The sequence below is a fragment of the Apaloderma vittatum genome, unplaced genomic scaffold (assembly GCF_000703405.1).
Source record: "Apaloderma vittatum isolate BGI_N311 unplaced genomic scaffold, ASM70340v1 scaffold9993, whole genome shotgun sequence".
NCBI classification, from domain to species: Eukaryota; Metazoa; Chordata; class Aves; order Trogoniformes; family Trogonidae; genus Apaloderma; species Apaloderma vittatum.
Window position 1 is genome coordinate 1,169 of NW_009709779.1, and position 26,156 is coordinate 27,324.

A 26,156-nucleotide genomic window follows, 5' to 3' on the forward strand; every position below is an offset into this window, starting at 1 on the left:
GTGAGGGCACAGCTCTTGTACACACACAAATGCTAATGAAGTACCTCACGTCTCTGTTTTCCACAGTGAAGGACATGTGTCTGGAGAAGAGGTGCAGCAGGGGAGACTGCCTGATTACATTAACCCCACCTTATTTTCAGTGCAGCTGCAATCATCCCTACAAGACACCCAACTGCCGGCGAGGTGAGCACTCATCAGGGTGCTGAGTGAACAGCGGTGGGGACATCACGGCGAGGTCACCTCATCATGGCTGGTCAGGGGTGGGAAATCACATGCAGCCCACTGCCTCTGCGGTGCTCCTGCCCTAGTCATCTAGCTGCAGTGCGGGGCTGGTCACTGATGAGCCAGGTTTCATTTACAAGGTGATGGTTCAGCGACAGGGAAAACCCCTGGTGATAAGCATTTTTCAAGAGTTCATGAGAACTCAAAGCGAACAGGCTGAGTGGGAGATCTCCCCAGGGTCCCTGGGCCATGCAAGTGGCTGTATAGTGCTCAGCAGAGTGACAAGGCTGTTCTGTGTTTTCTACATTGACAGCATCTTCACCGTGCAGGCCAAACCCTTGCAAAAATGGAGGTATCTGCATACGCCACAGAATCAGAACCAAATTCACCTGTGAGTGCCCTGAGCCTTTCAGAGGGAGATTCTGCGAGATTGGTACGTCACAGCTCCAGGGCAGAGGGTAGGGCAGAAGCCTCCAGACAACCAAGGGCTGGATTCACCCTGCAGCTAGACTAACTGACGCTGTCACTGCACCGAGCACCTGACTGCTCTCAGGGCACTGGTGTCCCTGGGGAGAGTGTCAGAGGAAGAAGCTGACCTGCAGCCACCATTGGCAGAGGGACTCACAACAGTTCCCGTGCTGATGGTTTCTAAGTGTGTTTCAGCAAGGTGCCACTGGTGTAAATAAGGGAGGACACGTTTTCCAGAGGTTGCATGTGTCCTGTGGGGAAGCTCTGAAGCTGATGTAGTGAAGATTCATGTCCAGTTGCCTGTGACTTCCCAGGCTGAGGGCACAGCTACTGGTGCATGGACGGGTGACCAAGGGCTTGGGATTGCTTCAGCCTGCATGGAGAGCTTTCTGTCTCTGCAGCTCCGCCACAGACATCCCACCCTACACATTTCCAATAAGGGTTTGTTTCTTTCTCTTTTAAAAGTTGATTGCACTTCAGACTCTATGTACCACTACACGCTCCACGTTGCAAGCGACTTTTCTTATACCTTGCCTACAGGTTAGGTACACAACCCCATAACTTTCTTTTTGGCGCATCCATTGCCCTAGTATAGCAGCTTTGTGCCCACTTCTGTCTAATCCTAATGGTGAAGCATTGGAATAGGTTGCCAGGGAAGTGGTGGAGTCACCATCCCTAGAAGTGTTCAAAAAACATCCAGACATGGCACTTCGGGACATGGTTTAGTGGTCATGGTAGTGCTGGGAGGATGGTTGGACTTGATGATCTTAGAGGTCTTTTTCAAGCTTAATAATTCTATGATTCCATGATTTTATTATACCATTTCTTGCCCAGGCCACTGAAGGAGAGAACCTGCTTGGACATTAAGACACCACTGTGCTGCTAGGCATATACCATGCAGAGAGGTTTCAGGTATTTGAAGTTAATCAGGCTTCAAGCCAGATCGATGTTGGGGCATTACTCTTATTTCTGGCCTATGGAGGATAAGAGAGATCATTACATGAGTCAGTAGGTCCTTCTGATCCTCCATAAAATGAACATAAGGCAAGGAAGGGAAAGAACAGGAACCACTCTGGTCGAGGAACAACACAGAATTCACTTTCATATCAGCAAAATTCACTTTCATGTCAGCCTGGACAGGCTAAAGAGCTGGGCAAAGGTGAACTTCATGAAGTTCAGTAAGGACAAGTGTAGAGTACCACATCTGGGGAGGAATAACACCAGGCACCAGTACAGATTAGGGGATGTCCTGCTGGAAAGCAGCCTCATGGAGAAAGACCTTGGAGCCCTAGTGGGCAGTGAGTTTGTCCATGGGACAGCAATGTGCCCTTGTGGCCAAGAGGGCCAATGGGATCCTGGAGTGCAGTAAGAAAAGTGTGTCCAGCAGGTCTAGGGAAGGTTTCCTCTCCCTCTACTCTGCCCTGGTGAGACCACACCTGGAATATTGTGTCCAGTTTTGGGCTGGACAGGGATCTACTGGAGAGAGTCCAACGGAGAGCTACAAGGATGATGAAGGGACTTGAACATCTCCCCTGTGAAGAGAGACGGAGAGAACTGGGGCTGTTTAACCTTGAAAGGAGACGGCTGAGAGGAGATCATATTAAAGTATATAAATATCTGAGGGTGGATGTCAAGAGGGAGGGGACAATCTCTTCTCAGTGGTGCCCAGCAATAGAACAAGAAATAATGGGTTTAAGTTAGAACACAGGAAGTTCCACCTCAACATGAGGAGAAACTTCTTTAATGTGTGGGTGATGGAGCACTGGCACAGGCTGCTCTGGAGACTTCCAAATCTCGCCTGGATGAATTTGTGTGTGGCCTGCCCTAGGTGATCCTGCTCTGGATTGGACTAGACGATCTTTCAAGGTCCTTTCCAACCCCTAACATTCTGTGATTCTATGATTGTCTTACTACAGAACCAGATGACTGTTACGAAGAGCCCTCCTCTAACTACAGAGGAAGAGTGAACGAAGCAGTGAATGGCAAGACCTGCCTGCACTGGAATTCCCACCTTCTCTTGGACTATCCTATTAATGCCTTTATGGAAGATGCTGACTATTATGGAATTGGTGAACATAACTTCTGCAGGTAGTATTTTGAAGAAGCAACTGTAGAGGTCTATATCAAAGACAGCATTGAGGACAAACTGCTCATAAGTTTGGCAAATTGATGGTGTTTAGATCTCACATCTTTCCGGACGCTGCCCGTCTATAAAATACAGGGATGTGAGAGGTACATTCCCTAAGTCACCATACTGATGTGAGGCTCCTAGAAGCAGCCCTCATTTCCCTCCCTCAGTTCCTCCTTTTTCATAGGGTTAAGGTAGGTATGGGGATAGTAAAATGGCAGAAGCTCCACTCTCTTATCTCAGGTATGTTCCTTGTCAAATCTTATGAAAGAGTATCTTTGGAAATTTGGCTCTCTTGTGGAAGCAAGAGGGTGCTCCCCTAAGCACCCTCAGCTCCTTCACTGATTTCATGGAGATTTTTCCAGTCCTTCTGGCTGATGCTCACCACTGTTTCCTTCAGGAATCCTGATGAAGATGAAAAACCCTGGTGCTACATCAGAGAAAATCACAAAGTGGCATGGGCCTTCTGTGATGTTTCACCCTGCTCAGAAACAGGTACAGAATTAGAAGTGAGCTGACTGGCAGCGTGTAAGTGGTCTAAACTAGCAGGTGTTACTTAACTCCTCCAGTCTGATATTATCCCTGCTTTATACACCTGCTGTCTCTTCCAACACAGCTGAAGAGAGCCCATGGCCAACAGACAGCCCAACAGACCCACCTGGATCAAATGAAATATTCAAAACATGTGGACAGCCAGAAATTCAAAGGACCCTCAAGAGGATCTATGGTGGAGCTAAGAGCAGAGCTGGCAAACATCCCTGGATGGCATCTCTGCAGATAAAGACTTCAAAAAAGAGCACACATTTCTGTGGAGGGGTGCTAATTAAAGCATGCTGGGTTCTTACTGCTGGGCACTGCGTTGAGTAGGTGCATGTCCTATGCCTAGGGTAGATAAACATACAAGAATCAGAATTGTTATTAAAGACAGATCGAATGCAAATTATCTGCAATCCAAATGATTGCTGGGAATAAAATTGAAAGGAAAATATATGAGTCAAAAAAAGCAAACACATAAATGAAAATTTATATATACTTGAAAATGGCGCTTGCTGGAATAACCAATTAAACTTACCCCCTACTCACCTCAGTAGAGCTAAAATAGTGTGAGAGGGAGAGAAGAAGAAAGTAACAAAGGTTTGCAATGTATAAAGGAAGGACTTTATGAAAACTTCAGGCGTTATTGGAATACCATAAGCAACATCACATATTGCATCGTAATTAAGATCTCTGGAAGAGCCAAAATAGCATTTTGCTTTCAGTTGTTCATGTGCCAGCTAGCTTAGAATATGATATTTTTCTTGAATAGGTTGGAAACCACCATCCTTGAAAACTGGTAAATTACACTCTGGAGATCATTTCAGCTTAGATGATTTTAAGTACACCCAGACAATGGAAGGAATTATGCTCCCATGGCTCCATGGGTTGCCGTTCATCATCCCAGCCACAGTAATACACTGTGTGCATACTGCTGTTCTGCCTTAAAATGCAAAAGAAACCATGTCTGTGCCGTTTCAAATCACTTTATTTCATGATTGCAAGTTAAGGGTGCATGTGCTGTCCAGCACCACCACTTCATCAACTAAGCCTTCCTATAATGATCTTAGGAAATCTTCTGGCCCTATTCTACAACAGGAAGCAATATCTTGACTTCCAGATACTAAAGACGCAGATTTTTCACCACCACAGGCAGACAATATCCCTGTGTAATTTACTTTTGGATTTTTTTGCAGGGAACGAGAAGAAAATCTCCAAATAGCCCTTGGAAAGCAAGACCTCAACAAGAGGGAGTATCAAGAGCAAATATTTGATGTGGAGAAGATTATCATACATCACAGATACAGAGAGAAGGATGGTGTCCCATATAATGATATTGGTAAATCCCCTTTATTGAATATTCATGTGACTTGTCTCCAACTTTATTGTTTGAAGGACCTCCCTCCAACTAAAGTTAATGTAAAATTCCTTTTGAGACTATATTCTGGAAATAATTAAGCCAAACTGTGGTTTAGATCCATTTGAATCTTTGGGATGTGAACTGTAATGGGCAGGCAGAAGTCACTGTGCTGGAGGAGCAAGACAGCAAGGACAGGTCTGGCATGAAAATAGCATCTTTGGACGGGGTTGTTTCTTAGACTGGGAATGATGGTTAGGGAATAAAATGAGCTACAAATCCTTTTTGTTGTTTTCTGTCTTCCCTCTAGCACTACTTAAATTGAAGCCAATTGATGGTCACTGTGCAGTGGAGACAAGGTACGTGAAAACAGCGTGTCTGCCCAACTTCTTCTTTCCCGATGGGACTGACTGCTTCATTTCTGGATGGGGCGCGACAGAGACAGGTATTTGTGGGCTAGCTGGATCCTGATGGGCACTTCTGTGGCAAGTTGAGCTGGTACTTTCATTAGCCATTGTCAGACCCAAATGTGGACCCAGGCACTTAGTGAAACCGAGAATGGCTAAGCCCTGCCATGGAAATTACTCATTAGCAGAAATATCCAACTGCTAGACCAGCTGAACCTTTCAGAGTTCTGAAAAAATCCCTGACGCATTTTTTTGCTTGCCATTTGACACACTACGTCATGGTTTCATCTGAAGCCAGCAATAGAAGCAAGAAAGTATCAAGAGAGAGGCTATTCTATAGCTTGTGTTCTATAGTTTGTTCTATAGCTTGTGTTCTGTAGTTTCAAGACAGGACCAAGACAGACGGGGACTTTCACATGGTTTTCCAGCCCATGGGTCAAATAGAGCTTTTCAGAAGCAGCATTTGGATTTTCAGATGCACTGAAAAATAAAAAAATAAAAAATCCAAAGCTTTTCAAGTTTAACCAGCTCCATCCAAAACCTTTCTTGCCCGCAGTAAATCCTAAGGGGAGAAATTACTATGCTTAAAAAAGATAATGGCAATTTTTTTAAAAAAATGCATTTTCTCATGTTCTGATTGATGTGTTGCTGTAAAGCAGCAGAAGGAAAATGTGTCACTGAGGCTGCAGTAGGTGTCCTAGTGCTTTGTGACTGATACAGCCTGATACGACACACAGGACCAAATTCTCCCTTCTGATGTAACTCTCATTGAAGTCCACAAGAGACAAGAGTGTTCATTTGATCAGAATGCACCAACAGAATTTAATGGACATTTTTTTAAAGTTCCAAATAAAAAGTCTCTCTTAAAAAGGGTATGAGGAATTTTATTTTATTTCCCCGACAAAGAATATCAAGTACCCTATACGTGTTCAAACTAGGTGGCTCCTTCTTTGAGCAGAGCTATTATTAGCATTTCAGGAAATCATTGCAGATATGGAATATTTCCTGAAACTCAAGCAGAACCAAACTTATAAACCACGTTTAATTATCTACAGATGTAGTGCTTTGAAACTCTGGCTATTGCCTTTAGATGTCAAGTTACGTCTTTAGATTCACTGTAATTAATCGTTGCCCTTAAATATTGTATGATTTTTGGTTTTCATCTGTTTCATTAGCTTATGTGTTAAAACATCTAATGGCACCAGTCCGAGAAGTGCTGAGCAGCTCCAAGTCCCTCGGGGACCTGTGGGAGCTGCAGACAACCAGCACCTTGGAAAAGCAGGATTACACAAGTAAAGCTCATCAGAGCCAAATACCTGACTTTGCTTTTATTTGGGCTTTTATTCAATGTCCTGAGTGACTCTTCCAGGCTCCAACTCTTACCATTTCAGATCCTTCCTTTCTTCCCAGGCTAGCACATGCATCCCCCCCTGCTCTTCCCCCTTCCCACCCAAACAGCAAGCGTGCTTGTATTTTGAACAAAGCAACACATAACAGGATTGAGGGGAAGGTGACTCCATTTTTCTGGGTGCACATCCTGCAGATGAAGTATCCCGCCAGCTGTTAGATGCCAATGTTAAGCTGATTTCGCAGACGAAATGCAACGCCCCCAAACGATATGATGGCATACTGGATGAAAGCATGTTTTGTGCAGGAAATCTTCAGAGACTTGGAGTAGATTCTTGTCAGGTTTGTTGCTTTTTCTGTATTTGAACACTAATTTTTTCTGTATGTAAACAGTCAAGCTGTGCTGAGCAATAGCTTTGGCAGGGTGCTGCATATGTACTTGTTTCTCCCTCCAGTGTATTTCAACAGCCATCGTTTTTCTTCAGTGCAGTTTGGGATGTATGTCCCTGGACATAACACTGTCACTGCCAGCCACAGGGAGATCGATGGAAGCTAGAGACTGGCCCGAAGAGGTTGGCTTCTGAGGCAGTTTGTCACAACAACCTGAAAACTTGTCTTTTTTTCTCTCAATTTTATTATGGCCTCTGCCATAGACACCAATTCTCATCCGATTTTCACTATCAGAGCTAAGACTTGCAGAGAAAGTCAGGATTGATACTTTTCTTCATTACAGCTAGTACAAATGTGAATTAAGTTCATATTTATAGTGTTTTAATTCAGGGTAGTGTTTGAACAATGGTTCCTGAGGAGCAAACTACCACTCTAAGCCTACTTCACAACAGAAATCGTCAATAAAACAAAAAATGAGACCAACCTGCTCAGAATAAAGTTAGTTTGAGGGGCATGGCAGAGATCAGGTGTTTCCATTTACACCAAGGATCATGTCTTTATCTTTCTGAGCTCAGGCTCTGAATGCCTGGTACTTTCCTGGGAAACTTCGTGTGACCTTGTCAAATGTACATTGCAGACATGGACAAACAAAAACTTACGTCCAAGAAGTCTGATGCCATTTGACCTGGCTCCAGAACTGCAAGCCTACACAGGGACTGAACAGCATCTGATAGTACTTGATATAAAAAAAAAACAACCATGACAGTTTCAAAATCCTATGATGGGAGAGGAACATACTTATTTTGGTTAACATTTTGCTTCATGTTTTGAACATGTGCATTTTTTCTCATCAGGGAGACTCTGGAGGCCCGCTAACTTGTGTAGAAAATGGCTCCTACTACGTATATGGCCTTGTGAGCTGGGGTGACGGGTGCGGGTTGAAAAACAAGCCAGGACTTTATACACAGGTGACAGCATTTCTCAGCTGGATTAAATCCAAAATTCAGTCTGAGTCAAGGTCACGCCATTAGGAGACAGCTTTTGAACGACAAATGGTAAGCTTGAGCTATTTACTCACTATTATCATTTCCCCAAATGCCTCATTTTCGAACAAAAGTGTTATTGACATTTCTTCATAGCCTACTTGGGGCACTCTTCATCACCACCTTGAAAATAGCCTTAGAGCATCTGCCAGAGCATCAGTGACAGCTTTACTGTTGGGGACTTTGAAATAAGCTCAAATTTTGTAGGCAAAACAGATTCAGAAAGTAAAGCAGTTCCAGTTCCTCCCCAAAGCAATCAGAACTGCAGTTGCCAATATTTCTATTCTCAGTTTTCAAGTCTTGCAAATCTTGCAGGCTCAGCTGCTGCCACCCTTTCCCTCTTTGCTAATGCTCCCAGCTGAGGTGTGTTTGTTCTGCAATCTTTCGACCCTGACACTCAAAGCTACTGGTGTGTGCTCCTAAAGCCAGCACTGTTTTTTACATACATAAAAATCACCACGTGCCTATGTTTGCAAGACTGCAGCCATTGAAATTATCTGAGGAGGGTGGATCAGGCAGAATAATTATTTTTAAAACCATTTCTGTAGAGCAAACAACCACAAATTCCATCACTGATACATTCCAGACTTCAAATATCAGAATTATCCACTTTATTCCCACTTAGAGGATACTTATTCATTATGCTGCAGATCTACAACAGTATATATGTGCTTAACTTCAAATCCAGTGAGACCTATGGGGTTTTAAATGCCATTAAAAAATATGGGCCTAGATCTATTGGATTATTCTTGGGTTTTCATAAGTTTTGCAGGTAAAATCGTGTAATTTTTGCCCAATGCTTCTGCATGGAAAATCAAGATATAAAGAATAGACGTGTTTGTGAAGGGCTAATTCGTTAAAATAGTAATGTCCCTTTCATCTGAATTCCAGGGTTTACAACCTTCTCTAAGCATTTACCTCTATTGCAATAATTTCTAATAAACTAGTTTTGATCTTTTTCTTTGGAAGATTTGAAAAAGACTGAAGAATTAATTGTGATACAAATACATCCTGTTAATCAAGATCAAATTCTCTGATGTCTACCAAGAGGTGTGCCTTGGTTAGTCAATGACAACTTTGCTTCCACTGGCCTTTGTCTTGTTCACCCCTTAAGCCACTGGAATCATGCTTTTGTATTCTCTTAGGTCATTGGTGCCAAGAATCCATGAACATGAAAACCACCAAAGATTACAAGTATGCAACAAAATCCATCTGGTTTATTCATGAGAAATTATTTTATATTCTACCAATCAGGTTCATTCATCTGTAGTACAAAGCTGAGCCTGCCAGTCACCTAGTACTAGTTTCATTTACAGCTTTAAATAAATAACAGCTTCTGTAATACATATAGTGATAAATCACAAAGCATCCACACAAAAATAAAGTGATCAGTTACAAATTGCAATGTTTAAGCTGTTTTTTAAAACAAGAAGTTCTTACAGGCCATCCACTGTGTTACCCAGAAATCTGGTAAAACTACAGGATTTGCAGGACAAGATTAAAATCGATTTGTGTTATGTCATGTTTCTATTTACTTCTGATACATCTGCATTTTCCTTCTCTTGACTTGCAGAATTTCTGAAGCATCAGGGTTAACTGTGGCCTGCTGAGATCCTTCTGTTTCCAGCTGGTCCTGTAAAATAAAAGCCAAGTAAATTGTGAAGATGGCCAGTGGACAGGAGAAGGTTTTAACTACTATTCTACGAAAATACTTGCATATTAAAAATTACCACAGCTGGCAAACAAACGAGCAAAATCTATATCACTGCTCTGCACTGAGCAAATCTCCGCAATGGAAAATTGCAAAAAAATGGAGCCATTCATGTAAGTTATATACAGTACTTATCAAAAGACTGAATGTGCTCAAGTTCTAATTTCTAATTTGAGCCCTAAATAAAAATCAAAACAGAAAACACCTGAGCTCCAGTTCAGTCGTACACCTATAGATTTCCTTGGGCCCATGAGCTCATTATCATAACTAAAGGTTAAGAAGATACTGCTTGCAGTTCCCACTGCCTGTGTTACTCAACCACAATTAAAATCTATTTCCTGAGTAACTTTTCAGATGGGAATGTAAAACATGGATATCTCCTGTTTGGCTTGGGCTGGACTATTGTTTAATTTCTTGCCGAAGTTAAAACTTAAATGAAACAAACATCTAAAGTGCAGAGCTGCTCTTTTATTGTAACCTAATGATTCCTAACGGTAGGATCTACAACGTCCCTGTATGGGTTTCAGTTCTTTTGTGCTGGGACACTGAAGACTAGGAGTCATCCCCATGGAGGGAAAAAGAAAACCTGGAAGATCTCAGCTTGTGATTTCTTACATATTGAGCTGGATGGAGATGGAGGAGGCTGGAGCATTCCTCCTTTGCAAAAAGCCTCCCCACAGCATTGGGGAGCCTCTCACAGCACACATCATGCTGCACACATCAGTCTACAGTGAGCCTGTGAATACAGGTGACGGCAGAGAATACGTGGCAACAAAAAATTACACGGCAACACGTGGTATCTTCCTGAAATTAGGAAAAGAGAATGGGACTCATACAGAGAGTCCCCTCCACTTCTGCTTTCCAGGGAGGTACCAGGACACTGACAATATTCACAAGTTAAGGGAAACACATCCTATAGTATAAGTAAATCCTATCTCATGGCTCTTCCTAGTCCCTACAGGAATTACCCAGCCATAACAGTGCTGAATTCTTTTGAGAGGTTCCTTTAGATTAAGGTGTTCACAAAGCCACAGAGCTTCATGAGGGAAGTATACATATTCTGTTCAAATAAAGAGGAGAACCATAGACTCCAGGGAGCAGTTGGAAGCACTGAATGGGACATGTGTCTTCTAGAGAGCAGAGCTGTTGGGATATGTGAGAAGAACAGTTTACTCTACTTACAGTTCCAGGTCCATACTGAGCAGAAGCACCCTGCAATCCCATTTCCCGCATGTATGCCAACTCAGCAGCTCTTCTTGCCATTTCAACTTTGTGAGAACCTGGGGGGGTCCAGCCAGTGCCTCTGAGCCAGTTCAAGTCAGACTTGTATTTTACCTGAGAGAATGAAACATACACCAGTGTGTATTTTTTGTTTGGCTCTAATCAAACCATGTGAACTGCTTTGAGAGCATATAAAGAGCAATAGCGTCGGTAGTAAACAAATTATTAATATTCAGCAAACCGACTGTCCTTTCAAGACAGTGAGTTTGTTGGTAGGTAAGGTCTGTGAAGGACGTTGCCACAGACAGCTTCTGGCACTTGGAAGGACAGTGTTGCTCAGCTATACTTACATCACTCTGTAGCTTGTAGGCCTGTTTTGCATGTTTCACATCTAGCTGCTCAGGATCACAAGTGTATTGGTGCAAAGGCTGTCTGTAGTTGACATTGCTTGCAAGCTGCTGGCTTCTCTTAGCGTGAAGGAATCCTGGCTGGTTGAGGTGACTCCGGAACTGTGCTCTGCTTTGGGCATACCCACTCCTGTATTGGTTGTCACTCTGGAGTTTCCCCACTCTGAGGACGTGCCTGATTTTGGGATCATCATTTGCACTGAGGAATCCAATCTGCTGGCCTCTGTCTCTCAAGAAGGCTTCTCTGTATTTGTACTGCAGAAAGTGCAGAGGGAAATCTCATTTTTCCATTCGGATTACCTTCACACTCTGTTATGAAATAACTTGCCTTCCCCTAGCTACCAATCATTCTTCCCGCAGTGCACAAAGACCAAGGGTTTGTTTGATATCAAACTACATCTCTTAATCTAACAAGACACTTTAGAAGAAGGATAATTTTTAAAGAAGTAGAAAGACTTAGGGTGCCCAAAACACTAATGTCTCAAAAGCAATCAGAGGTCCTCTTATTGTTCTACTCTTGGGCATACCCAATACAGAGCTCAAGCGGTGAAGCTTCCTCCATCTCCAGCTTTCTTGCCAACTATGTTCTTCTGTGTTTAAAGGTGACCCACTTTATTCTAGACTATACTTTAACTATTCATAGCCTAGTACCGATTTTATTTAACTGCATCACAATGTGCCTCCTTTTCAAGAATAACTCTCTGAAGTGAAACCGAGCAGCCTGGTATCAGGCATTATTAATGGGAGCCTTTAGTTGGACACCTTTGCACTTAACTGGCATTTGATTTCACTGGGTCACCAATTTTCCAAAGCAGAACAAGGTTCATTTACGTCAGAATTCACCCATTTTTACAGGGTGGGGGTGGCATGGGAAGAGGGTTGGAAAGTGTTTGAAAGAGAGGAGTTCTTACATCACTAGCAATTTCTCTTGAAGCCTTTGCTGTCTGGAATGGGATGGCGTCAATCCTAAAATCATAGCCAGATGCCCTTGTCTGTTCCCAAGATGTTTTATACAATTTCTGTGTTGAAAAGAAAAGAACAAAACAGTCATTTCCCCCTGCAGTTTCTTAAATGCAGTCCCATAACTGCAATAATAAATGTTTTATCCTACTGGGCTTATTTGTATCAAGAGTCATCAGTACCATCTCCAAGGTTTTGATCCAGTTCTACAGCACTTCATCTTCTTTTCTATTCACCATAATGATAAAATGCCTCATCTGAAAAGTGCCACCAGGGTTTCCTTTTGTACTTGAATGTGGTTGGTTTTGATGTGATTTAATTTCTATTAGAAACTGTGCTGCATCAGTCACATCAATATTGCATTGATATTGCCCTTATTCTCTCTTTTGATGCATCCAGTTGCAGTGTCTTGGGCTTCGTTGCATCCTAATTTCAATATCAGTTATTTCAAGCTTTTCAGATGATCCCTGTCTCTATCCCCAGCCACATGTGGCTTCATTAACTCCTATGGAATAAAAGCCAGTTGTAACATATTTAATGTGACTTTGAGGACGTGAAATACACTTACATCCTGAAGAGAAATTGCTCTGGATTTGGTTCTTCTTCCATTAGTAGCTTTCTTAAGATAGCTTCCAGTCTGCAGGTCCTGCTACGCAGCCATGGTATCTTAGCTAACACTTTTGGCTTACCCTTTCTGACTTAATTAATTTGCTTTCTCTCAGGCTTTGATTCATTCTTTTTGGGGTTTTACCCCAAAACAAACACAAAATCCACTTCACATTTTAAAATATATTATTCTGTTTCACTGCTGAGTTCAGTGCTAGGTGGTGCTAAATCTGAAGGTAAACTGAGATGCCTGAAACCCTGTAAGACAGCCTTGGTAGAAGCAATGCAAGCATTACCGTACACCCGGTTAACGGGTCTAGGGCTGACCTTTCACTTATGTAAAATCCCCTCTTTGCCTTTTATATTCTCCTCTGTCACTTCAAAGAATGTATATGCTATCTTTTTCTTTCACCTACAGAGCACTTATCACCAAACAAGGAACTCAAAGCTGCTTACAAGCTAAGGTCACTTTGACCCTACAGTTAAAGACAACAGCCATTTAATTAGGGAACAGTAGATTAGGAATAGACTGAGCGTCTCTGTCTGAGATAATGTGGAAGCAAAATCCCTTGAAACTGATTCCACTCACTGATTCAGCTGCATCCAGGTTGATGGCAACTGTGCCTACGGGAACAGTCCAACACAGTGTTGTAGATTTGGGAAGGTGGACTATATAGTCGAGGAAAGAGGAATCTCCTTCCTCCCCCACCCAAACGTAAGTAAAAAGATTTATATTTGTAACTAATCTATACCGAAGTACTGAAATACTTAATAATAGCCTCCCATTCTGGAAAGCAGAACTAGTTCTCAAAAGATTTGTCCTGATCCCTCCAGCCTAAATCCAGGAACATGTCAGCTGTCCACAGCCTCTAGATTTTTTAGTTCTGGTCAAGCTTAGAGAATCTGGCTTCTACATACACACAAAAGTTTTTAATTCCCGAGCAAGTTTAGCAAGTTTACCAACTCCCCAAAGTAAAAGGCTTACATACATCACTGATGTAAAGGGCATTCTGGCGGGCTCGGATAAAATCTGGATGATCAGGAGGCAGGGTGTACCTGTGCCTGGCTTCAGAGTCTCCAGCCTTGTACAATCTCTGTGGAGTCAAAAGTCATTGAATGCAACTGATGCTAGAAGCAAAGTAAAAATAAGTTCTTCTATGCATTATGGTACAACAAAAGTTAAGATCATTCATAATAAAATGAAACCTACATCATTGCACTGGAGGTAGCTGGTTTTAGCATGAATCAAATCGGGAGAGTCAACCACGGCAGTGAACTTCAAACTTTCTGGCTTCTGCCGGTACTTTATCTGGGAGGGGGAGGAGACAACAAAAACAAACAGAAGGAAAAAAGCACAGAATGTTTCTGTTAATGGCATATGACGATTCCAAATGTGTAATAGCTAGATTAAAACGGAAAAGCCACCTTCCTGATGCCACAGTATTAAAAATATACTGTTCTGATTTACTCTCAGTTGCTCTTTCAGCTAGGGAATGGGGATGCTGCTGTATCATTGCCCTGGTGCCCAGGCACCAAATTTCTTTTTTTTGTGTATGTGTCTGTGTGTCTGTGTGTGTGTGTGCGAGTAGGATTTGCCCCTGAAAATTCACACAATAAGCTTTCAAACACTACACTTTTGACAGCTCATAATTTTTTTCCATTAATGCCTGATACTGAGCAGGCAAATGTCCCTTCAGTGTGGTTGTCAATGTTGTATCTTTCTATATCACTTCCATAACCACCTGCTTAGAATTTCATAATGGAGTTTACTGCATTTATTTATTGTTACATGTTTTGTTTATACTCTTGTGTTTCATTTGGAATGGAAAATATTCAGCAGGTGTCACACAGTGGACTTGCATCTCCCGTACTGCTTCTTGGTAACTTACACCTTGTATAAACAGGCTCCCACATCAAAAGGAAATGATAAGCTACATTCGTAAGTGTCATGTAACGAGGAGCCTTGATGGTAAACAATTCCTACAGACGTGCTATCCCATGAAAGATTTATCAGTTACCTCGCTGATGAGCTCTCCAGCCTTCTTTACACTTTCTATGTGCGGAGATCTCAGAGCCATCCAACCAACTCCTTTCATGAAGTTCAGGTCTGATCTATAGCGATGCTGTTAAAAATGAAAATCGTTAGCTATCAGTTTTGTATCCACAGCTATTAAGGTTTTTTAAAAAGACTCCCTGATTCATATTAACATTTTGAGGTTTTTCATTTGCCATGCACATATCACATCATAAAGCCAAACTGTTTGCATTTGTTCATTCCGCCAGGAATTAAATAATGTATCATATGCAAGTTACAAGTGAAGGCCCCACGAGTGAATTAGTATGACTCAAAGCAGTAAGTAATAACCTGTTTGTACTGGACGTAAAAGAAGCCCTTTTGAAATAATTTTCTGAGGTGAGTTCAAGTCAGGAATACTAATTATTTTATTTGACGCAGGCTTCCTCATTAACCCCATTTCTAGGAGGACACACTACTCTTTCTTTACTCACATTAAAGGCTTGCTCTACCTCCTAATTCAGTAAAGAAAACATGGCAGACCCCCCAAAAAAGTGAAAGCCAGTAAGTACCCACCACCCCAACAATCCTGAGTTCACCTTCAGAGTGACAGTGGTTCTCTGTGTGACTTTAATCCAACTGTCCATTTTTTGGAGGTATTTTTTTGCCCCCTGTATGCAAAAGGGCATAACAGCCAGCTAGCTCAGGCTTGTTGTATGTGACTGTACCAGATAGTGAGGGTATCAGACAAAACCACCTTCACCATTTCTCTGGATTCCTAACCTGTGGGTTTAAAGGCAAGAGCCAAGTGCTGAGGTTCTAAAACAACTGGCCAACATCAATGTCATTGCTAAATTCGATTTGCTGTTACCAGAAGGAAAGTCTTTACCTCACTCTGTAGCATATGGGCTTTTTTGGCCCACTTCAACTTTATGTCTTCAGGGAGTGCTGTAAATTCATGGAGTCTCTTTCTGTAATCTTGATCGCTCGCTAGGGCCTGGGCTTTCCTGGCATGGACAAGATTCACCATGTCCATGGGCAGATGGTACTGGGACCACACTTCTTGGGATCCCTTCTTATACTCCTGTTCGCTCTGTAATTTGGCAGCATGCAAGCAGTGCAGCAACCTGGTGTCATCCAGGACACTTCTGGCACCAATGTGCTTTCCTCTCTCCATCACAAAGTTGTGTTTATATTGGTACTAAAAATAAAAAAGGGAGAAAGTGAAAAGTGTCAAATTTAGACTGGCTACTCTAGCTAACTAACTTAGGATAAGTCACTGAATCATCCGTGCTGTCTGTAAAAACAGCCAAGGTATGCAGCACTAGAAAGCAATTATTTGAATCTCTCATCGCTCTCAAATTTAAATACCGCAATAGTTAAGCAAATATCAATACGTCCTCTCAATATGCCTCAAGTATTGATCATGTTTAACCTCAGATCATGCACTTTTATTATCTCTCAGAGAATTTTATTCTCGCTGCTAGAAATGAGAACATAAGAGGAACCAGAAAAAGAAAGAAGAAAAAAAACTACACAAACCAAAAACATCATGTACTCTGTAGCCTTCAGATTTGCAAATGCCACCCAGCTAGTTTAAAGAGTAAATTCAGTTTTCCTGGACCAATAACTATGTTGAGGAGCCTAAGATGGTGGTCTGAGCACAAGAATAAGCACCAGCAACCCCTCATTCTCATCTTAGCTAGGACTATGACTCTCCCTGTGATCTTGCATTTATCCTCTCTGTGAAAGGGTGATGATGAGGATAATGGTTATTTATACAGCATCAACAGGGTGCTTGGAACTTTAAAGGGAAGGCCTGGGCCCTGAAGAGTTCATAATGTAGTTGAAATGGGATAATAACACTTATCTACCACACAAGAGAGTTGTGAGGATTAAATTACAGCAACTAATGTTTATAAAGTGCGTCCAAGATGAAGGGCCAAATTCAGATCTGTTGTAAGTGGATGTAATTCTGTTATGGACTTGTACCCTTTAGAGCAGATCTGAAGCTGGAACCAAAAGCACTCCACAAAATATGGTTAATTATACATCATAAATTAGAGCTAGAAATAGTTGCTTCATAAAAAAATACCCATGAAATATTTAACGTTGTATTTTATGACAATAAAGATAGAATATGCAACTAAATACTACAAAAACCAAAGACTTTTTTTACTAAATTTAGCTTAATTGTCAAGTTTTCCTAAAATTTATTAAATTCTGGTGAGTAAGGGGATGAATTTAAGATTTCTGAGAAACGGATACCACCATGTCTGAATGTTCTGTTAACAACAATCCAAATGTGAGGGTAATTTTTAAGGGTAAAAAAATTTGTTTCCTCTACTTCAGAAATTAAGGGGTCACATATTTACAGGAGCCTCTGCTAATTTTCCCTTCCTAACCAGATAGGCAGTTCCTGGTTTTCAGAGATTCAAAGAACGCTCAGCTTCTGACTTCATTTCAATTCAGGAGAACTAAGCACTTCCAAAAGTCAGATCAAAGCAGAGTGGACAGAATTAGCGGGCACTTTATAATATGAGTAGCTGAAAGCCTGGAAAAGAACAGAATCCCTCTGATTTGTCTGTCTGCAAATACTTTAATTCACTAGCTATTTCCCACCGGAAGATGTTTAACCGAGCTTGGTTCCCGATTAACAGCGATTCTTCCTCTTCTTTTTTTTTTTAAATTCACACAAAGAATCTCATTCATAAGTAATATATTCTGTCTCACACTTGTCTCACATGGTTATGGAGTTGCTTTAATTCAGTAAAATCTGCTTTAGACATTGTTTTACATGAAGTTAACAGAAATTAGGCAAGAAGGAAGGTTGAATCATTCAACTCACATCACTGGCAATTTCTCTGGAGGCCCTGGCAGTCTGGAACGGGAGTGCTTCCATTGTCAGCTTGTAGCCTTGAGCACGTAGATTATGCCAAGATTCTCTGTATTTTGCCTAAAGTAGGAAAAGCACATGTAGATTGCTATTTCACTTTTAAATGCACAAAGGAACAAACAAAGGAACCCTCTTTCATTTGTTATTCTGTGTTACAGTCTCATTCTTCATAATCAAAGGATTTTTTTAAATTATCTTTGGGAAATCCTACGAACTCAGACAAAACATGTCTTATTCTTTATGTAGATTTAATTTACTCACAGCCGTATATATGCTAATGGGGATAAATATCATTATAATCAAATCAGTGAAAGCACAAACAGACTAGACCTAAAAAGTTCTCTACCATCCATCTTCCTTGCCACTGCATGATTCATCCTCCATCCTAAATAAGCATAAGGAAGACAGAACAAATTCTTACATCGCTGAGGTTGGCTGCATTTATTCTTGCCCGTGTAAACTCAGGCAGACCCAGCGTTGGTGTATAGTGATGCTGACTGTCCTCTCCCGCCGCTTTATACAGGCGCTAGGATCAAAGAGACAATTGCAAACAAATTTATCTATTGTTTCAATAATATAACAGCAGTACTTAAGTTGTTTATGATTATGACAACGATAGCCAGCACAAGAAACAACTAGGAATAAACCACTGCAATTGCAATTGCATGGGGTTTTTTTCTGGGCATAAAAAACCTTTCATATTAATTTTTATACATGTGTCATGATGCCAACGCACTACATTCTTTGCCTTGCGTTGTATGTTCCCAGCAGGCCAAAAGTAGATCTAAGAACAAAAAGGGTATCATGAATGCGTGTTAAATAAAAGGGTGGGTGTTTCTCATAGATTGGCCAGCCATATTTTCTAGCATGGATTTTTTCTCATGTTATTTTAGATGATTCTGATAATTTGCCTGTGGATTTTGTCTTGTTTTTTCCAAAAATTAGAAAAGTGATTCTTTTATTAGGAGCCCTCTGAAGTGGTCCATACTATGCAAATAAGCTCCCTCAAGAACTCCCCACAGACAGGGTCTTTTGAGGATCTGATTCATGTAAAAAACTGATAATGGGACTCTGTCATATGAGTACTAGTTAAGCTTTTTAAAAAAGATTGGATTGAAAATGGTGTTAAATGTTTGGAAATAATAAAATATGATCTAGCTGTGCAAAAGCACACATCAGTGGTGCTTGCTCTCTTTTTGATGCATTTTCTTTCAGAACAGGGTTTTCTCTTTCCCACTCCTCCATCCCTAGCTCGCTGCCTTTTGAAAAGCATATTTTCAGATTCACGTTAGGAGAGCCTACCTCATTAGCAATCATATTGCTGAATTTTGCATGAAGGAGGCCAGGAGAGTCTGTCACCGATGTGTACTTGAAGGAATGTGGCTGCTGACGATATTTACTCTGAGTTCACACACAAAGAAAAATGAACAGAATAACTAAATTATCTTGTCAGATAAGGGACCAGTGGTCTAGTATTGCTTCTCGTGCTTAAAACTCGACTTTGCAAAGAGTATGTTTCTATTAACCATTAGGCTAATTTATCTTTCGCTACTCTGAATTTGGTGCATTCAAGTCTCACAGGGGAAATGAAAAGTAAATAAGGAATAGGGTATCAAAATAAAAAAAGATTCTGCTATGCTGAATACGGTAATGAGGTTATTTCACCCCTTGGCGTCATAAACGCTGGTTAGTGGAATTATAGTAGAGGCAACCTGAGCTAGGGAGAATGTGCTGCACAAGTCCACCAAACTTTCTTCTGAGAAAAATGAGGTTCCATCCGGCCTGTGGTCCTATGTCAGAATTGGGAACAAAATAACTGCAAGATCACTGCAAGCAGGGATCTGTTCACTAGAACATAACTAGAAAGAGCATTCTTAGTTTTCATAATTTCACATCTATGTGAATATGGACAGTAGGTCCAAGATTTGAAACTATGAGACACTGCAAGAAGAGAACATGACTGAGGAAATAAAAACCCAGTTACAGAGGATGAAAAACACCAGCACACAAAAGCAGCAAGTGAAAACCAACTGAATCTGTAAGGCAGGAGCAGAACTGAGGACAGTATAAGGTACTGGGCACTCCACAGGTCTATCTAGTTTTAGAGAAGCAGCACAAGGTACTTATTAGATATAGACACAGCCTCGTATTTTGTGGAAAAAAGACCATTTTCATTCTAACATAAATAACATAACAATCTCCTGGGTCTGAAACTCTGGAGATAAGATTTGCGAAAACAGCGAAGTCTGCAAAAACTCCATCAGGTTCACCCTTCTGCAGTTAGGACACAAATGGAATGATCAAACACAAGGGGAGGGAGCCTGGCATTATCCAGTGAGTCACTTTGCCAGCCCAGTTTAATAGAAAGACATCTGGCAAACTCTTGTTTGTAGTGGAGAAATCAAAACCCTCTTTTGTTACCTCGCTGATGAGCTCAGAAGCTTTCTTCTTTCCTTCAATCTCTAGGGCCCCTGGAGTAATACATCCAACTCCTCGCATAAAGTTCATGTCAGACCGGTATAAATTCTAAGGAAAACCAAGCAGAAGTAATTACGAGTTTGCATTTGAGATGTCCTTATTTATTCTTCCAAAACCACACAATAACAATATTCCAATAAATCCATTAAAATTAGTATCTACCACAGAGAGTTCATATACATTATGCTGCCTTCCTGTGTTTATGTATGTGCTTGTGTGCATACAGCCTACAGTACTAATGTAAGATGCTAAGTACTCAGGAACACTGAATAATATTTGGATTTAAATGGCCATTTGTAACCTTGAAAAATATTTCCCTAAATACATGGATTTTCTTTATATATAATCTACGTATCACAGCTAGATATTATTTATTTATAAATCTATATAAAGTAGGGCCAGTTTAGAAAAGCGTATGCAAACATTTTTAAGTAAAAGCTGGTAAGTTTTTATAAGTGGAATTGAGGACAAAATAGTCTTATTTTTTAACATTTCTGAATGGTCATAATATAACTAGGGAACACTAAGGAAAAATAGCACTAGGTCACTGTACAGACTTCGTTAAAATATTCTCCAGACCACCAAATCCAGCAGCAACTCATTGTAAATATTACTTTTTCAAAAGTTACCAATAGGTTACTGGTAGATACATTATGATGAATATTATTTCATTTGATGATGAGAAGGGTGAGAAGGAGGAGAAGGAGCACCATTTTCTGCTTCAAAAGAGCTATAAACACAAAAAAACTAGCAAAGCACAGAATTGCCTCCATGATGTATATATGGAAACTGCTATTGCTTACTGAGGGAAGAACTAGCTTTAGTTAATGAGGCATTTTGGTTCAGCAAACCGCTTACAACAGAAAGGGAGTACGTCTTCATTTTATTCAGCTCCCTACAAGAACAGAACCATCTCCTCTTACAGCCAAGTCTGCTCAGTGCTAATCTCTAGACCCAAAGGCATGATATAGGAAATATTCTTTGTGAGTTGGAAGGTCAGAGAGGACAACACTAAAGCGTGGTCCTCACCTTGTCACAGCTATTAGCATCAGCTGGTAAAAGACTAAATTCTGAACTCTGAGACGTGTTGCCATCAATCAGCATTTCACTCACAACTCAAAGAAAGCGGGGATGGAAACCTGCCTTAACAATCTCTGCTTATGTGTGCTTTCACCCAAGTTAGGGCAGCACAACTGACAGCTGATGTTTACACTTGTCTGATGTCCTTAAGATTGTTGGCTGAAAGTATTAAACTGATACATAATAGCATTTTGGGGCCAGGCATGTTTTTAAGATACAGCCCCTCCTGAGGTCTCTGGAGTCAATGTAATCTATTAAAAGCCCTTTGCTCAAGGCTGTGCCTACAGACACAGCCTACCCTTGAATTTGTAAGGCATTATCCAGCTAATTTTACTCTAGATTATGTAGGGAGCTAAACATGTTCCTCTTAGAATTTCAGTGGTTATGGCTTGGGAATAAGTCTATTAGAAATCAGGTTTTTAACAATAGGCATCCTTCCTGTGGAAGTATGCATGAATTTCACTCAGATGCAAGCCAACCGAAATACCAGTTGGGAAGGAGTTTACACAGTTTGCAATACCTTAAAAAGAGTATTTCACCAACGGTGCAATCATCTTCACGTGCAAACATTTTCCCCTGTCATGAGAGACTATTGTACTTTATATCTCAGTACAGTGCGATCACATACGTTGTACAAGAGCCCAGTAAATGTCTCATTCCTGAATGCGTTCAGGAGGGAGCAGCCATCGTTCATCCCTCAGCTTCTGTCCAGATACATACTGCCAACCATCACAATTTGGAACAGAACTATCTTGCACCAGAACCAACAGAGAAAATTCACTGGGACATTCTGCAATTACCTCACTCTGTAGCTTGTGTGCGTTCTTGGCACATCGCAATCTCACATCCTCAGTCAGACAAGTGTACCGGTGTAGCAGCTGTCGGTATTCTTGTTCACTGACTAAAGACTGGGCCTTCCTGGCATGCACCAAGTTTATCATATCCAGCGGCAAGTGGAAATGAGTCTTTGCATCCTCAAAACCTTGCTTATATTTCACCTTTGGAATTGAAAACAGACCACATAGATATCACGGCATGGTAATTAGAATTCATGTTTTGATCAGAAGAGACATTCTCCATACTGGTTCCATTTTCCATTATAAAGTACTGCTTTTTAAAAGTAAGTTCCCCTACTTGTTTGACTATACAGCAAATGACCAATTCCTAGAATACATGGCAGCCTATACTTCATAAAAATAGTAGTCATCTATATGATATTCAGTTAAGCTGAGATATTATTTTTCCTAAAACTGAATATATTGAATCTATAGAATTACCAAACTGATAAACAAAATCTTAATCCACTGCATTTCTAGAGTACACAACAAAAAGTTGAAGCTACTGCCCGAGGATAGAATGCAAATAGTGATAATTATATTAAAATCAGTACAAATCCTCACTCAAAATATTTGCTGAACTCCCTTGACTGGCTAGTTTCATTTCATAGTTTTAAGTAATTTTTAAATTTTGAGGCTTTTTTTGAATTTCTTGTCTCCATCCAGGTGCAGAAATCTTCAAAGAATTTTTTTCACATGACATTTCCCTATCAGATTATGCAAATTTGAGATGTTCAGGCTGTTTATCCAGACAATGAACATCCAGAGGTATTGATGATCATCAAACTGACTTAGAGTAACCTGACAGAAGGATGTATTTTTCTACACTTATTGTTACCTATATGTCTAAGTATACCAAATTAATGTTACTGTAAATAATGTAAAAGGACAGTAAGAATAACATGATTATACCAAAATACCTGGAAGGTGGGAAAAGCTCTAAGTTTTACAAAGCAAGCTATTCCATAGCTAGTCCATAGCCAAGAGCATCTTCCATGAGAAACTACTCACTGTTAGGAAACCAACTCCAAAACAGTTTTTGGAAACTTCTTCCTTGTACTTACATCACTCTGCAGCGATGCTGCATGGACTGAATGAGCAATATGAATATCACCATCCAGGCCATGTGAGCCAACCATCTGTCCTTTCATTTTCTGAAATGCCTCCTTATACTTGTACTAAAAATTAAATGAGAATAGAAGTGTGAATAGGAGTGAAGAGAAGTAAGTATTAGACTGTTAAAACTTGAACAAAAAGGTTTTTGTACTACAGAGAACGAGCTATGGAAAATAGATTCTGGCTATACCCAGTAAGATAACAAATTTAAATAAAGCTTTAGTGGATGCTAGGAAGACATCACCTGTGCACACATTTTAATATTTTATCCTACTTAGAAAAAAATACAAAAAACCCACACCAATGAACACTTGCAAATAGCTCAGGTTAGTTACCTGCTATTACACAGGTGGTGGAAGCCAAGAACCTGGTGCAGGTGCCCAGAATAAATCTCTGAGGAGCCTCTCTCCATCAGTTCTTTGGCAAATTCAGAATAACTGGTCTTCTACGTTTCAAATTAAACTATATATCTCTAGAACGTTTAAAGGACTCCCAAGACAAATCCTGAAGTGTAGCACTTCCTGAATAAGCACTCTCTTCCAAAGCTTGCCTAGCTAACATTGGCTGAAACCTCCTGAACGATCCCTGTGATTGCCCAGTCACTGCAGCAGACAAGTTGGGCAACTTTGCCAACTGGTGTTTGCTTTTGCAAACCTTCCTTTGCTTAGTTACCAGTAATACTTTTTTGTGGCTGCACCTCCAAAAGCACAACTAACTAAGAGGAAGGCCAGATGTCTCCCAGATGTAGACGTGGCTGGACATACTGTTTCCATCAAGAGTCACTCAGCAGAGAAGAAAGAGCCTGGAGTGACCGACATATCCCACTGGACAATATCAGCAGTAAGTTCACGTACATCACTTATGACTTCACCCGAAGCCTTTGCTGCCTGGAAGGGAATGGCATCAAGCTTCAGCTGATAACCACCATCTTTCATCTTTCCCCAGGACTCCTTATAGCGAATCTAGGAAATACAGAACAGGAATAAAGCAGAGTTGCTGTTCAGAGGGTTGACACTGCAGCAATATTACCATATTAGTTTCATTCTGTTCTAGTGCAGAGAGCCAGCACCGATGAAATTATCAGTACAGAACAGGAACAATCAGATGATAAATGTCCATTATAAAAATGTATTTGTTTGTTCACTCTTGATCTTTCTAAATTAGGAAAAGTTTGATAAGAAGTCCGATTTCTCATATTAGTCCAGAAACATTTAGACCATAGAAATACTGGGGAAAGGAAGGAAATTTAGGATGATTTCCTCTGTGTGACAAATAGTCAAGCATTATCAACTTTTTCACTTTCCTTTAAAATATTAAAGGTCAGATTTATACCTCACTGATATTCATGGCATTTAATTTGGCCTGAAGGATTTCAGGAAGATCTGTTGTAGGTGTATACTGATGCTTTATGCTCTCTCCGTGCTCCTTGTACAGCCTCTGCAAATAAAAATGAATTTCAGTAGCATACACTCAAGCATGTACTCACTACACATTCAATCACTAGTTCAGACAACAACATTAACAAATAGGTTTATGGAAAGCAAAAACTACAGAAAAGTGATAGCAGCATTAATAAATATGGGCAATTGTATCAATCAAAAAGTACTGAAAAAGCTTTGGGAGTCTGAAATACCTATCAGCTAGTGCATGTTAGAGGGGAACTCCTTGAAGTTTTGAGTGTATAAATCAATGTATAAGAAAATTCAGATATTTGAATATTAATTGACATGACTTTCAACATATTTGAACAGGGAGAAGGGACTAAACAACATTTATTAAGGCTATGTCACCATAAGCAGCCCATCAACACTTTGAAATTCCACAGAAATCTGGGGAGTTGAAGTTCTCCAAACACATCTCTCCAAAATTGTTCATTTTTAGCAGATAAATGTGAGAGTAATTTTCTGTGCAATTACTCCAGATTTATTTCCAGAGCTACTTGCAAGGAGGTACTCAACAGTCAATGGAAAGAGATTTAAAAAAACCTCAGGTGGTGACCGATACAACAGCAAAACATGGGTCTGCGCGAGCTACTCGAATCAGTCCTTGGAGGAAGAATATCAGGTTGGCCCAAGACTAGCCGATTTTTGGATGTCTGCAGATAAATGAGTTCTATGCAGTTAACTGAAACTTGCCCTACAAGGGCTATGCAGAGTTCACCTCTTCTACATTATTTTTCTTTCCTAGCTTGGTTTCTTCTTACACTGATACTGTAATATTCAGAGGAGAACAGAGAAACGCCATTTTGGGGGGCCTTAAATATGACTCATGTCTTGACCACCCCACTTGCCTTTTCCCAGGCTATTCCCTATTTCAAACCCTATGTGAGGGTTTGAGACACTCTAGATTAGAATGAGCTGCTCTGTCTCACCCTGCTACCAACTTCTTTAGCAAGTAGGCCCACTTGTACTGTGGCTCCCTAAGAGGGAAATTAATGAGGATTCCACGTGTTGAAGAAGTAGAGCAGCAGACTGACTTTGACTGTGTCTTCCTGGAGCAAAATGACTTACATTTATCCTGCCTGAGATGTAAGCCTTTTGGATCTTATTAATTAAACCAAAGGCATAGACACTATAAGTATTACAATAGCATGTGTTTTACACAGAGTCTTTCATCTTCTTCTTCACTTTAAAAATATCTATTTTCACAATAAAACATCCTCTCATGTTTGAAACTTGTCTTTTTTGAGTGACTTTTGCTTATTATTCACTTCTGTATTATCCCAGTTAAGTCTACAATATTTTTAAATCGCTCTTCTATTAAAAATAAACATGTTTAAACACCAAACAGCCTCAATTCTTCCCTTTAAGGTTCCCCCTCCTGGATTTCTCTCTCAGCAGGATGACAACTTGAAATAATTTATTTTTTCTTCCTTGTCATGCTGCCTTACATTTTGTTTCCAAAGAGTATGCAGAAATTGAAATTTGAAAGTTCT

At 40.5% G+C, this 26,156-nt stretch overlaps 2 protein-coding genes across 2 annotated transcripts in view; one reads left to right on the top strand and one right to left on the bottom strand.

The window, feature by feature from the left end:
• The window catches only part of HABP2 (hyaluronan binding protein 2), a gene marked incomplete at its 5' end in the record, with an annotated part of 8,375 nt that extends 491 nt beyond the window's left edge, over window positions 1-7,884 (top strand). The window contains 9 exons of the mRNA XM_009867057.1: window positions 67-183; window positions 536-655; window positions 2,607-2,778; window positions 3,219-3,313; window positions 3,435-3,681; window positions 4,549-4,691; window positions 5,020-5,154; window positions 6,660-6,805; window positions 7,708-7,884. Coding sequence (XP_009865359.1) covers window positions 67-183; window positions 536-655; window positions 2,607-2,778; window positions 3,219-3,313; window positions 3,435-3,681; window positions 4,549-4,691; window positions 5,020-5,154; window positions 6,660-6,805; window positions 7,708-7,884 — 1,352 coding nt within the window. The remainder of the gene's footprint in view (window positions 1-66; window positions 184-535; window positions 656-2,606; window positions 2,779-3,218; window positions 3,314-3,434; window positions 3,682-4,548; window positions 4,692-5,019; window positions 5,155-6,659; window positions 6,806-7,707) is intronic.
• Window positions 7,885-9,096: 1,212 nt separating this feature from the next.
• The window catches only part of NRAP (nebulin-related anchoring protein), a 49,647-nt gene continuing 32,587 nt past the window's right edge, over window positions 9,097-26,156 (bottom strand). Inside the window, exons 27-42 of the mRNA XM_009867055.1 lie at window positions 24,554-24,658; window positions 24,076-24,183; window positions 23,170-23,283; window positions 22,070-22,267; window positions 20,133-20,237; window positions 19,014-19,112; window positions 18,133-18,237; window positions 17,664-17,771; window positions 15,705-16,016; window positions 14,820-14,924; window positions 14,012-14,110; window positions 13,791-13,895; window positions 12,147-12,254; window positions 11,179-11,490; window positions 10,790-10,942; window positions 9,097-9,529 (exon numbers count right to left, since the gene is read on the bottom strand). Of these exons, the coding sequence (XP_009865357.1) occupies window positions 9,428-9,529; window positions 10,790-10,942; window positions 11,179-11,490; window positions 12,147-12,254; window positions 13,791-13,895; window positions 14,012-14,110; window positions 14,820-14,924; window positions 15,705-16,016; window positions 17,664-17,771; window positions 18,133-18,237; window positions 19,014-19,112; window positions 20,133-20,237; window positions 22,070-22,267; window positions 23,170-23,283; window positions 24,076-24,183; window positions 24,554-24,658 (2,238 nt within the window). The 3' untranslated portion in view covers window positions 9,097-9,427. The remainder of the gene's footprint in view (window positions 9,530-10,789; window positions 10,943-11,178; window positions 11,491-12,146; window positions 12,255-13,790; window positions 13,896-14,011; window positions 14,111-14,819; window positions 14,925-15,704; window positions 16,017-17,663; window positions 17,772-18,132; window positions 18,238-19,013; window positions 19,113-20,132; window positions 20,238-22,069; window positions 22,268-23,169; window positions 23,284-24,075; window positions 24,184-24,553; window positions 24,659-26,156) is intronic.